General features: G+C 47.1%; 1 protein-coding gene across 1 annotated transcript in view; it reads left to right on the top strand.

Annotated features, from left to right (window-relative positions):
* CORO1C (coronin 1C) overlaps positions 1–14,203 on the top strand; it is a 34,657-nt gene that overhangs the window by 18,840 nt on the left and 1,614 nt on the right. Inside the window, exons 3-9 of the mRNA XM_056859181.1 lie at positions 3,906–4,035; positions 7,081–7,262; positions 7,838–7,957; positions 8,764–8,868; positions 11,511–11,656; positions 13,268–13,325; positions 13,430–13,675. Coding sequence (XP_056715159.1) covers positions 3,906–4,035; positions 7,081–7,262; positions 7,838–7,957; positions 8,764–8,868; positions 11,511–11,656; positions 13,268–13,325; positions 13,430–13,675 — 987 coding nt within the window. The remainder of the gene's footprint in view (positions 1–3,905; positions 4,036–7,080; positions 7,263–7,837; positions 7,958–8,763; positions 8,869–11,510; positions 11,657–13,267; positions 13,326–13,429; positions 13,676–14,203) is intronic.

The following is a 14,203-nucleotide window of genomic DNA, read 5'->3' as shown; positions in this document are numbered from 1 at the left end:
GATTTGTTTCAATCCTTATATCCCTCCAACACTAGATATATGCTGCTCAAGATCAATTGATCAAGGAGCTTCTAAGGGATAAAAAAAAGGAAAGGAAACGCCTCTGAATTCCCCACGCCACGGCCTTCCAGAATGTATCCACTAGAGCCGTTGGTACTGGTGATGGGTGGTCTGTGTCACCATGCAGCCTGTGGATGTGGGGGGTGTGCAAGTACGAGTGGGGAAAGCTGGTCTGCCTGGCCGTCTTTTCAGACACCAAAGATGGACGGTTTTGAATTGAAGCCTGTGGCCCTGTTCCCTGCTACTCATGGCCTGGAGCAAACGAGCATACCCTGGGATAGGGCAGCTGCCGGGTCCCAGGACTTCTGCTGCTGACCCCCATCCCCATATACCTCCCCTGCCACCTGCCTGTACCAGTGCTCCCAACTGCCCAGAGTCACTGAGGAAGGGCATGTGGGTGGTGCGCGGCAACGGCACTCCTTGTGGCAATGGCAGCAGCAGCACTCCCAGGGGCATGCACTGGCCAATGCAGTCAGGAAAAGGGTATGCAGGTGTTGCAGGGAACTAAGCATGGGCAGTAGGAGGCTTGGAAGCAGGAGAGGATGTGTGGGCAAGTGGGGGTGGCATGTGGGGGGCAGAAAGGGAGTGAGGGTTCCTTGTGGTAGCAGATGGGGGCCTCTGGGCACCGTCTGCCCAAGGACCCCCAAAACCTGGAATCGACCCTGGACCAAGACTTTCCAAGGGAATAAAGATGGATCATACTCTCGAGCAGAGGATTTGCAGTGTCTCTCGTCCTGACCCCTGGAGACCCCCATGCTGTCTTCTCTTTGACTCAGTATGAAAAGATTATCAGCGCTGTTGTGCTGTCTGATCTCTGGTCCCTCATGACCCTGCCGCCTTGCATTGAAATGTATACGACCCTGTGTGTAACCTCCTTCCCCTATTACCTGGGGAAAACGCTTCCTGTGAAGCATGTGCATGCGCTCCCCCCCTCCCCCCTTTCTAATCCACTTAAATGTCTCTACTCCTGTGTTAAATCCTTGGACTTTCTCTCTCCCCTTCTGTTGTATTTAAATGAAAGGCTATTCAGGATAGCTAGTCTAATGTACAAGATAACTTGGTTTAAATCTGAAGGGTCTCCTGGCTCTAAACCTTTGTGGGTGCCTGCATTTCAGTAGCTGGCTTCTTTTCTTTTTACATTGTCCTGACCTTCAGAAGCAAGAAAAAAGGGGGGGGGGTCTGCACCAAAACAAAATGAAGGAAAAAAAAACAATTGGTGCAATAGACTGATATTTTAATAAATTCTGTAACACCGATACGTTTCACACAAACTTCCTCAGGGGGAACTTTTCCCACTTGAGAGTCCCATGTGAGCAATCGAGTGCGAAGGGGTTACAGAATGTATTGAAAGATAATTCCCTTGCACCAATAACTGTTTTTTTCTGGCCTCCAGAAGGCCAGAGACAGGGCCGCACACAGCCGGGGGGTGGTGGGGCTATGGCCCATTGGGAGAGCACCTGCTGTGCATGCAGGAGGTCCGACAGCTTCAGTCCCAGGCAGCAAAAGAGCTGCGGAGAGACCTCGGATGCCAGTCAGCGTAGACAGTCCTGACCTCAGTGGCTTGTAAATATTACCATTTCACTTTGCCCAGGGAATTATGCTGTGACATTAGAGAATGGGTTGGACATATGAAGCTCCCTTGTACCGAATCAGGCCGTTGGGTTCATCAAGGTTAGTATTGTCTGCTCAGACTGGCATCGGCTCTCCAGGCTCTCAGATGGAGGTCTTTCCTATCCCCTTCAACCTGACCCTTTAATTGGAGGTGCCAGGGATTGAACTTGGGATCTCCAGCATGCCAAGCTGATGCTCTGCCTTTTCTGTTGCATGGAATCGTAGAATCATGGAGTTGGAGGGGACCACCAGGGTCATCTAGTCCAACCCCCTGCACAATGCAGGAAATTCACCACTACCTCCCCACCACACACACCCCGTGACCCATAAGATGGCCAAGATGCCCTCCCTCTCATGATCTGCCTAAAGTCATAGAATCAGCATTGCTGACAGATGGCCATCTAGCCTCTGCTTAAAATCCTCCAGGGAAGGAGAGCTCACCACCTCCCAAGGAAGCCTGTTCCACTGAGGAACCGCTCTAACTGTTAGAAAGTTTTTCCTAATGTCTAGACGGAAACTCCATGTACCTCAGTAGGCTTGCTGGCTTCTAGAAAACAGCCAGGGCGTTCCGCTACCTTCCAGGGTCTGCCTAGTGAGAAACGGTGCTTGCTGCCCACCAAACTGAGAACCAGTCCTATTCTGGGGCTCTTCTGGCTTTCACAAAGCAGGGCTGGTTTCCAGAATCCTTTCTGGTTGATCCTTGATGCGGTGGCATCTGTGTGAATGACTCGACACTGAACTTGGCAGTTCAACATTTCTCTCAATCATATTTTGCTACGTTGCTCTTATGTCCATTCTTTTGTTTGAAATTTCACTTTGGAAGCACTGAAGCAATCGCATAGATGGCTCATCATATGTTGTTAATAATAAAAGTATGGCGTAAAAAAAATACGGATACCATGGACTCCCAAAAAAACAAATCAGTGGGTTATAGATCAAATCAAGCCTGAACTGACCCTAGAAGTTAAAATGACTAAACTGAGGCTATCTTATTTTGGTCATGTCATGAGACGACAAGAGTCACTAGAAAAGACAGTCATGCTAGGAAAATTTGAGGGCAGCAGGAAAGGAGGAAGACCCAACAAGAGATGGATTGACTCAATCAAGGAAGCCACAGCCCCCAATATGCAAGATGAGTAAGGCTGTCAAAGATAGGACATTTTGGAGGACATTGATTAATAGGGTGGCCATGAGTCGGAAGCTACTTGACAGCACTTAACACACACGCAAACAAAATAGATCTTCGATGCTGCCTCTTAGACCAGTTGTAGCGTGTAGTGAGCACTTTAAGGTTCCCTTAGAAGCAGAGTAAGGAGAAACGTTTTTTTGTGGCCATGCTTACTGTGGAATGGATACGTGGTGGGTTTCCTAGACCGTGGCAGCCTCTTGAGCTCTGACAATCAGTTAGGAGTTGTTCTGAAATCCCCTGCTTTGCTTTCAGTGTAGATACCTCAAATTGGATCCTGCAGATCTGTTTCTCTGGTGGTGGATGTTGTCTCCCCAGCAAAAGGAGACTTCCTCTTTTGCAACGGGCTCCTCTCACTGAGGAAAGCGCCACCATTCATGGGGCAGATCCGCAGGAGGATCCAAGCCAGTGGCCCCAACTTTGATGCAAGGGTCAGGTCTTTATCAGAGGTCGACGTCGGTTACCTCCAATTGCCTTAGATAGTCTGGTTGTGCCTTCTTGTGTTTCTGTGTGCGGCTGGGGGTAAGCAGACAATGGGACAGTGAGAAGCAGCTGGTGGTGATGCTGCCTCCTGCTGGCAGATAATTGAGCTTCCTCAGCATTTGACTTTCTCGCCTCTATGTTGGCCGGCTTCTTTCCAAGAGGCACAGCTGGCCAGTAATGCAGCAGAGGAAGATTCCCAACAGATGCCTCTTCATTAACCTGCCCATTCTTGAAAACACCGTTGGCCTCTTGCTCATCTTCTGTTTGTTATGATTGCCTTTTTGGATTTTGATATTTTTTGTTTAAGTTTTTGCCATTTTAATATTTAGAAGTGGTTTGTATTGCATACAGGTTTATGCTTATTATTTTATTATGCTTATTTTTTTGGTTTATCTCCCACTTTTCTTCCTAATCGGGACCCAAAGAGACTTATCACACTGTTCTCCCTTCCTCCACCCTATCCCCACAACAACCTTACGAGGTAAGCCATGTGCACCACCCTGCGCACCTGCCTTTTTGAAACTGGCAGCCTTTCGCACAATAATTCTTTTCTTCCTGTTTATAGGTGTGGCAGATCCCAGAGAATGGACTCACGCTGTCACTGACGGACCCTGTGGTCGTCTTAGAAGGTCATTCCAAAAGAGTGGGCATCGTCGCCTGGCACCCGACAGCACGCAACGTACTCCTCAGCGCAGGTAAGTCGTGAGGCCCTGAGTGATGAATAGATCTTGCCTGGCTCCCTTTCAGTGGAACTGGTGGCTGGAGCACAGCGTAGTGGGAGTATGTTCCAGATCTGTGGATATTCAGGCATAATTCTTTTAATAGCAATACTTAATGTTTATGCAACACTTTTGAGTGTTCGTAGCATTCCTCATGTGCGGTCTCTTACAACCAACCTGTAAGACAGATCAGTATTATTACCTCTGTGCCTTTGGTGTGGGTTGGTGGAAGAGGAAACTCTGGCGGAGAGCGTGGCTTGCCTGAGATCTGATGAGGTCATGGCTGAGCATTTTCATTCTTTTAGCACCAAGCTTTCCCCCTCCACAGCTACACCATACTGGCATTGAGAAGTTGCTTTATTCTCCTAAAATCATAGAATCAAAGAGTTGGAAGGGACCACCAGGGTCATCTAGTCCAACCCCCTGCACAATTCAGGAAATTCACAACTACCTTCCCCCCACACCCCCAGTGACCCCTACTCCATGCCTAGAAGATGGCCAAGGTGCTCTCCTTGATAGAATCCGCATTGCTGACAGATGTCCATCTAGCCTCTGCTTAAAAACCTCCAGGGAAGGAGAGCTCCCCACCTCCCGAGGAAGCCTGTTCCACTGAGGAACCGTTCTAACTGTTAGAAAATTCTTCCTAATGGCTAGAAGGAAACACTTTGGATTTAATTTCAACCCGTTGGTTCTGGTCCGACCTTCTGGGGCAACAGAAAACAACTCGGCATCATCCTCTATATGGCAGCCCTTCAAGTAATTGAAGATGGTTATCATATCCCCTCTCAGTCTTTCCTCTTCAGTCTTCTCCTCTCTTCTGTGTACTTGAAAACAGGCATGACCTGGACCAGCAGCCCCCTAGTCGGTGATTCTCTTGCAGTGTCTTCCACAAGGCTTTCTAGGCCTGGACAAGCTAACCAGGGTGTTGCTTGTTGCTTATTTTGCGCTCAGAGGAAAGTTTGCATTGCTGGTTCTTTTGGGGAGAAGTCTTAGCTGTGCAAGACTCAGTGGCTAAGCAAATACATATTCAGGAGGAGGGTGGGTTGCTGACAGTGGAGGTTCCCTTTAATCACCGAGGCACATCACCAATGAGGGACCTCTCCTCCATGAGTCTGTCTGACCCCCCCCCCTTTTAAAGCCATCTATGTTTGTGGATATCACTGTGTCCACCGGCAATTGCATCCACAATTTAGTTACTTGTTGAGTAAATAAGTCTGTCCTGAATGTATTTCCCAACAACTTCAGTAGGTGCCCCCCCCCCAATTCTAGTATAGTGGCAGAGGGAGAAAAAGATGAGATTCAGCAACCAGAACGGTACACAGTATTCCAAATGAAGCCACACCATACAGGGGCACACTGTTTACTTCATTTGTCATTCCACCTTCTCGCTAGCACTCGAGGCAGATTACAGCTGAAAACAATGTAGGAAATCTATGGTGAGACCACACTTGGAATACTGTGTACAGTTCTGGTCACCACACCTAAAAAAGGATATTACAGAGCTTGAGAAGGTACAGAAAAGAGCAACCAAAATGATTAGGGGACTACAGCAACTGTCCTATGGGGAGCTGTTAAGACGCTTAGGGCTGTTTAGCTTGGAAAGAAGGCGGCTGAGGGAGACATGAGGGAGGTCTATAAAATTATGCATGGTTTGGAGAGAGTGGACAAAGAGAAGTTTTCCCCCTCTCCCATAATACTAGAACACGGGGTCTGCTAAAGCTGGAGGGTGAGAGATTCAAAACAGATAAAAGGAAGTATTTTTTCACACAACGCATAGTGAAATTGTGGAACTCTCTGCCCCAGGATGTGGTGATGGCTGCCAGCTTGGAGGGCTTTAAGAGGGGAGTGGACATATGGAGGAGAGGGGTATTCATGGCTGTTAGTTAGAATGGATACTAGTCATGCTGCATACCTATTCTCTCTAGTATCAGAGGAGCGTGCCTATTATTTTGGGTGCGGTGGAACACAGGCAGGATGGTGCTGCTGCACTCGTCTTGTTAGTGGCTTCCTAGAGGCACCTGGTTGGCCACTGTGTGAGCAGACTGCTGGACTTGATGGGCCTTGGTCTGATCCAGCAGGGCCTTTCTTATGTTCTTATGTAGGAAGGGACCGTACAATACGAAGCACCCACTATACAAAGGCATCTTTACAAAATTGGAGGACAAGGCAGCGAAGCATTGCATGCAACCCACAGAGTGATCAGGTTAGATTACACAGTTAGAGGGCAACATTAAAAATGAGAGACCACATAATATGCACAATGAAGACAACCTCAACTACATTAGTCTCTTTACACAGATAATTGCCAGCGTGGAGTTTGTCCTTTTCGTTGCTGAAACAAGCTGCGTCAGCACTTTCATCGCATTTTCTGCTACAACTACAAGACCTCTTTTCCCTCTGAGTCTCGGACAGTTCAGACCCCAGCAGTGTATATTTAAATTTAGGTTGTTTGTTCCTACGTGAATCACCTTACACATTGGACCTCGTTAGCCACATTGTTGCCCACTCACCCAATTTAGAAAGCTCTTTCTCGAGCTCTTCACGGTCTGTCTCACTGTTCCCCATCCTGAATAACTTGGTATCATTTGCAGATGGGGCTGCTGTACTGCTCACCCCCAATTCATTATCATTCATGATCAGCAGCACCAGACGCTTCCCATTTCCCTTCATTGCAAGAACTGCCCGTGTGTTCCTACTTCCTGTTGTTCAGCCAATCTTGAATCTGTAAGAGGGGCCCTCCTGTTATCCCATGAGTGAGGAGTCTTTGGTACCTTGTCAGAAGCCTCTGCCGGATTGCCTTATCCACATGCTTCTTAACCTTCTCAGAGAACTCCAAAGGGTTGCTGAGGCAGGACTTCGCTTTGCAGAAGCCATGCTGATTTTCCCTCATATGGGCTTTGTTCCTTGGTGCGTTTAATAACAGTTTCTACTAATTTACCTGGGAAAGATGTTAGGCTAACTGGCCTGTGATTCCCTGGATCTCCTCTAGACCCCTTTTTAAAAATCAGTGTCCCTGTTCAGGTTGTGACAGTGCCATAATCATCTGGAATGTGGGGACTGGCGAGCCTCTGATAAACCTGGACGACATGCATCAGGACATGATTTATAACGTGAGTTGGAATCGGAACGGCAGCCTGATCTGCACCGCTTCCAAAGACAAGAAAGTCCGAGTAATTGACCCCCGGAAACAAGAAATTGTTGCTGTGAGTATATGTTTTGCCACAAACAGGCAGGTGATATTCCGTGGAAGTTTTTGCCTAGGAGAGTCAGATTTTGCTGAAAACTAAGTTTGTTGCTCATCAGAAAGCTAAGCTAGATTGCTTCACATCCCCTGTGGTTTCATCTCTGGGGAGGGGCCATGGTTCAGTGGAAGAGCCTCTGCTTTGAATGCAGAAGGTCCCAGCTTCAATCCCTGGCACCTCCAATTAAAAGGATCAGGTAGTAGGTGATGCAAAAGGCCTCTGCCTGAGACCCTGGAGAGCTGCTGCCAGTCTGAGTAGACAATACTGACCTTGATGGACCAAGGGTCTGACTCAGTAGAAGGCAGCTTCATGTGTGAGCAGGTTGTGATCATTGTGATCTGGATGTGGGGATTAGATCAGTTATCAAATGCATGCTAGAACCTGGAAGGAATGAGATGGGGCAGTCTTCAAATGACAGTGTGACTTATTTTACACATCTCCATGGGAAAGCTGGGAGAAAGGCATATAATGTGAATGATTATCCTTTTTGTTGAATTCCTTGTATTAACAATTTATTTACAACGTTTTCCCCCCAGGAGAAAGAGAAGGCGCATGAAGGAGCACGGCCCATGAGAGCCATCTTCCTCTCTGATGGGAATGTCTTCACCACTGGGTTTAGTCGCATGAGTGAAAGGCAGCTTGCGCTCTGGAACCCAGTAAGGCCTCATCTTGCCATTGTGTGTGTGTGTGTGTTTGTGTGTATTCCACTCGTGGACAAACATGCTTGCATTGATGTCCTTCTGGGTTGTGTGCACTTGTTCATTGGTGATGTAAAACGATAAAAACAAATAAGCAATAAAAACAATAAAACTAAAACAATAAAAGATATTAAAAATAAAAAGTACCAGCCCAGCATAAAAACAGAGATAATAAAAGCCATAGACAGCTTAAAATTTCCAGAAATGAATTAACAGTTTCACAAGCAGTTATGTTTCCAGCCTTAGAGTCCGCCATCCCTCTTTCCTCATGATCCCGAATGATCATGGACAGAGACACATCGGGAGCAATTCTTATCATGTTCTCTGTACTCCTTTTCACTGAGGGTTGGCCAGAGTCATAGCCGAAGCTTGTTTCGTTAGTAGAAAAATATGGTGCTGTTGAGGCAGACATTTCACAACTGGCATGAAGGGGTTATTCGGCATATCGTTACCTTTTTGCTAATAATGTGCTGGTGGCTGCACTTTTATTTCTCTGCGGTGCTATTGATTCAAGCAAAAAAGCACAGCTGTTGCTAGCCTGAATCTTGCGTTTTGACTGCATGAGTTCTTTAGCTTTTGGAAGAATGTTTGGTCTATCTGTAAAGCTTTCAGCAGTCTTGCTTGAGGAGGTCAAAAGCTGAGCCGACTTCAAGTTCAAGAGAAGGATTTTGCTTTTGTTTTGCTGAAGCAAGTGGGGATTTTAGATATGTTAAGTCAGACTGTACACTGGGGGAAAAAATAAGATTCCCTTCTTTTCTTTGCAGAAAAGTATGGACGAACCCATCGCCCTCCATGAAATGGACACCAGCAACGGGGTGTTGCTGCCTTTCTATGACCCAGACACCAGCATCATTTATTTATGTGGAAAGGTAGGAGGTGACTGCGGTGCTGGTTGGAATGTACCTGAGAAAAGGGGATCATAGAATCATAGAGTTGGAAGGGACCACCAGGGTCATCTAGTCCAACCCCCTGCACGATGCAGGAAATTCACAACTACCTCCCCACCACACCCCCAGTGACCCCCTACTCCATGCTCAGAAGATGGCCAAGATGCCCTCCCTTTCATTATCGGCCTAAGGTCATAGAATCAGCATGGCTGACAGATGTTCATCTAGCCTCTGATTAAAAACCTCCAGGGAAGGAGAGCTCACCACCTTCTGAGGAAGCCTGTTCCACTGAGGAACCGCTCTGACTGTCAGAAAGTTCTTCCTAATGTCTAGACCGGGGCCAGATGGCCTGCAAAAGCTGCTTCTGCATGAAGGAAATTCTCTGGGCAGCTTTTGTGAATGCAGAGGTGTTCACAGTGGTGACAGAACAGCCCCAAAGCAGTTTCCCCCACACTGCCTTGTGTTAGCCTCCTGCTGCCACCATTTCCTCCACTGAAGGAACAAAAAAAAGTCTGTTGGTCTCTTTATTCTGGAGTTTATAAATGGTGCTTCCTGCATTTTCATAGAATCATAGGGACCACCAGGGTCATCTAGTCCAACCCCTTGCACAATGCAGGAAATCCACAACTACCTCCCCCCCACACCCCCAGTGACCCCCTACTCCATGCTCAGAAGATGGCCAAGATGCCCTATCTCTCGTGATCTGCTGAAGGTCATAGAATCAGCATTGCTGACAGATGGCCATCTAGCCTCTGCTTAAAAACCTCCAGGGAAGGAGAGCTTACCACCTCCTGAGGAAGCCTGTTCCACTGAGGAACCACTCTTAGAAAATTCTTTCCTAATGTCTAGACGGAAACTCTTGATTTAATTTCAACCCATTGGTTCTGGTCCTTTTTTTATATATAAATTTTTATTGGTTTTTCAAAAAATAATACAATCCAACTTATTCGGCATTTCATAAAGCTTATCGTTCCATATATCAGTAAAAAACAATATTTGCTCAATGTATGCCTTCATTAAATACAGTTCTGGTCCGACCTTCTGGGCCAACAGAAAACAATTCGACACCATCCTCGGCATCATACTGAGCTTTTCCTATTTAACAACGGCAGAACAAAAAAGGGCTAGATACATTTTTTAAAAATGAAAGCAAGGAACTAGTATATTGTTGCAATAGAATGTTATGACAGTATCGTTATCTAGCAAGTCTTGATTTTTTTAGAAAATGGCTGTGAACACATGAAGCTGCCTTCTACTGAATCAGACCCTTGGTCCATCAAAGTCGGTATTATCCACTCAGACCAGCAGCGGGTCTCCAGGGTCTCAGGCAGAGGTCTTTCTCATCACCTGCTTGCCTAGTCCCTTTAACTGGAGATGCTGGGGATTGAACCTGGGACCTTCTGCATGCCAAGCAGATGCTCTACCACTGAGCCATGGCTCCATCTCTGTGGTGTGGATGGACCTGCAAAGATGCACACCTTGCCATCCAAACAGTGTCAAAAACCACCATTTATTTGCAAGATCCCCAATTTCCTCTGCTATTGGGTATAAAATCGCCATAGCATGTTAATAATTCTAAAAGCCTTTCGGGCGACCAGGGTCTGAGCTGGTAGAGGAGAGCTTAGTTGATTCAGGGGACTTTCTGAACAGGGCGGCACAAGGGAGCAGAGATTCTCCAGAGGTGTTGGCTTTGCAAAACTGCAAGTTCTCCATCCTCCTGACAATGGGCTGTGTTTACTTGAGAAGGAATATGAAAGTTGTAGTTTAATATGAAACCTATTAAAGATAAAAGAACTAGCGTTTACCACTTTTTTTTTAAACCCCCCCTTTGAACTCATTTTGCTCTCTCCATCTTAGACTTCTGGAAATCATACCCAACGTAGTGCAGTATCTTCAGATTCTGTTTTTTAAAAATAATAATATTTTGAATATCATTGTCTTGCTCCAGATGGGCAGAATAGGCAACTCAGGCTGAGCCGGGACCTCCCTGTTTCATGGCCAGTCCTGGGTTGTATCCGTCTCTTTCGCTAACAGCAGCATAAGAACAGTTCCGTCTGGTCCAGCATCCAAATAGTTGCCCTGGTGTTCCTAGTGGAGGTTCCCTTCAGTCTCCGTGGCCATTAGCCATTGAGGGAGGCACTTTCCCCTGGCTTAAGGAGCCGTCCTGCGATACAGGTCACTCCGGAGAGATCCGCTGTCCCCGATGTGCTTTTGTGCATCTTCCTCTCGTTCTGTGTGGCTTGCACGGGGCAAGTGTGTGGTGGATTCGTACTGCTTGTTCATATACCAAATTGTGTCCTGCCTTTCTTCTTTTGCAAGGGTCACCAAGGTGGCTAACGATTTAAAACATCTGTTGGCGGAAGACGGCAACAGAAGGGGACAGACTCATCTCCCTGGGGGGAGAGAGTTCCAGAATTTTGGTGCCATGACTGAGAAGGCCCTCTCCCAGGCTGCCGTCTGCATAGTCTTGAAAGGCGGGGGCACTTGAAGCAGGGCCTCAAAGATGTGTAGTGCTGGTTAGGTTCGTAAGGGAGTAGGTGGTCCTTCAGGTTTCAGACTGGCCTGCGTGTCTGCCTGAAGGAAGTCCACCTACCTCATAATTTTGTCTGCCTCATTTCCTCCAGGGTGACAGCAGCATCCGCTACTTTGAGATCACAGACGAGTCACCATACGTACACTACCTCAACACGTTCAGCAGCAAAGAGCCGCAGCGAGGGATGGGATTCATGCCCAAGCGGGGCCTGGATGTCAACAAGTGTGAGATAGCCAGGTAATGAGAGAAGCCAGAGATGGCCAAGCATGCTGTCGCCGCCGAGGCTGGCCTTCCTTGCTTGCCCTTCCTCAGCCCTGTGGTCAGAGAAGACGTAGCTTGGCAGCCTACCTCCTGAGTCAGGCATGTCTTCCTGTGGCTGCTAGGCTTCACCCTCCTTAGCAAATGGTTTCAAAGGGTGTAAGGGCAGAAGATTTTGGGACATGGTATATTGAGTGTAATGCAAGAGGCTTTTCTGGCTCAGAAGAATGAGTTGGTTGTGGCTTATCAACTGAGGGTGCTTGCTCTCTTCCTTTTTCCAAACAGAAGCTTCAAGTGGAGATTACAACAGGAGTTCGCTGAACTTGAGTTCATTCACAAGTTCAGAATACAGTTTCAGAGGGTAGCAGTAGAACAGTTAGATTCAAGTCCAGCAGCACCTTAGAGACCAACAAGAATTTTACGGTATACGTTTACGACAGTCAAAACTCCCTTTGTAACAATGGGTGTCCCCCGTCCCCCCGGCTGAACAGGGACAACAGAGTCCTATCTCACTACAGACACTGGTTTTCTGTCCCCTTGCATTTCCCTTCTGGCTAATTCATGTGCGCTTGGTACCTCTGCATCCTGAGTTCTGCTCCCCTCCAACCTTCTTACTGGGATAAAAGGACTCGGGGATTTCCATTCCAACTTTCCTGGCGAAGGGAGCTTTGGCTCTCGAAAGCTCATGTCCTGAAAATCTTGTTGGTCTCTAAGGTGCTCCTGGACTTGTATATAGATCTGCCAACTTGTCCTTTAAACTGGAAAAAGCCACCGAAGGGGGGCTCTCTGGGATTTAATTCCCCCATAGCTGTCTTTTTCACCCCTCGTTGAGTATAATAGAAGTTTGTGGAAAGGACAGGCACAGTTTCTCTTGCAGAGGAAAAAGGTACAATTTGGGAGATGTCAGTCTCTTGCCCTTGTCTCAGTCCGGATCCCGACAGGGCCCTCCCTGACCGTTTCATTTTGACCTTAAAGTCAGGAGATCTGAACATGAATGCGCTGCATATGTGTGGCTTTGTTCTTAGGCGTACATTCTACCATTCCTAGTGCCTGTGTGTGTGTGTTAAATGCCATCAAGTTGCTTCTGACTCATGGCAACCCTATGAATCAGTGGTCCTCCAAATGTCCTATCCTTAAAAACCTTGCTAAGATCTTGCAAATTGAGGGCCGTGGCTTCCTTTATAGAGTCAATCCATGTCATGTTTGGTCTTCCTCTTTTCCTGCTGCCTTCAACTTTTCCTAGCATGATTGTCTTTTTCAGTGACTCTTGTCTTCTCATAATATAACCAAAGTATGATAGCCTCAGTTTAGTCATTTTAACTTCTAGGGTCAGTTCAGGCTTGATTTGATCTAAAACCCACTGATATTTTTTTTGGCAGTCCACGGTATCCATAACACTCTCCTCGAACACCACATTTCAAAGTGCCTAAATAGCCATTTTAAAAAGCATACCATGCAAGGTATGGTTTTCTTCTCCTTTCTGGAGGCTGTAGCCTCTCTCTGTGGGTCTTGGCAACAAGCAGGAAGTTTTTAGGGAGAAAAGTTATAAGCTGAGCATGCTGAGATCTTGTTTTTTCTTTCCTTTTGAAGATTCTTCAAGCTTCACGAGCGAAAATGCGAGCCCATTATCATGACTGTCCCTCGGAAGGTAAGTGCTGCCGCCGGTTCAAGCCTGTGGACGTTGTACTGTGCTTTTCGGGGCTCACGGGTTTTATCAGCTGGGTTCTGATCTCTCCTCCTCCTCCCTTTCAGTCTGACTTATTCCAAGATGACCTTTATCCGGATACGGCTGGACCGGAGGCTGCTTTGGAAGCTGAGGAGTGGTTTGAGGGCAAGAATGCTGACCCCATTCTCATCTCCTTGAAGCACGGATACATTCCAGGCAAGAACAGGGATCTCAAGGTGGTGAAGAAGAACATATTGGACAACAAGCCAGCAGCGAACAAGAAGAGCGATATCATCAGTGCCCCAAAGAAAGCAGTGGACACCTCAAACACTGTGAGTAAACCCCAGTCCCCGGCCCTCGATGCCTGTGGTCTGGAATCTTCTCACTTCCCTCTTAGGAATTTTATTTATTCATAAGAACATAAGAAAGGCCATGCTGGATCAGACCAAGGTCCATAAAGTCCACCAGTCTGTTCACACAGTGGCCAACCACGTGTCCCTAGGAAGCCCACAAACAAGATGGCTGCAGCAGTATTGCCCTGCCTGTGTTCCACAGCACCTCATATAATAGGCATGCTCCTCTGATCCTGGAGAGAATAGGTATGCATCATTAAGAACACAAGAAAGGTCCTGCTGGATCAGGCCAAGGCCCATCAAGTCCAGAAGTCTGTTCACACAGTGGCCAACCAGGTGCCTCTAGGAAGCCCACACACAAGATGACTGCAGCAGCATTATCCTGCCTGTGTTCCACAGCACCTAATATAATAGGCATGCTCCTCTGATTCTAGAGAGAATAGGTATGCATCATGACTAGTATCCATTTTGACTAGTAGCCATGAATACCCCTCTCCTCCACGAACA

Source organism: Euleptes europaea, chromosome 13, assembly GCF_029931775.1.
Source record: "Euleptes europaea isolate rEulEur1 chromosome 13, rEulEur1.hap1, whole genome shotgun sequence".
NCBI lineage: Eukaryota > Metazoa > Chordata > Lepidosauria > Squamata > Sphaerodactylidae > Euleptes > Euleptes europaea.
This window is presented reverse-complemented; position numbering and strand designations above follow the sequence as displayed.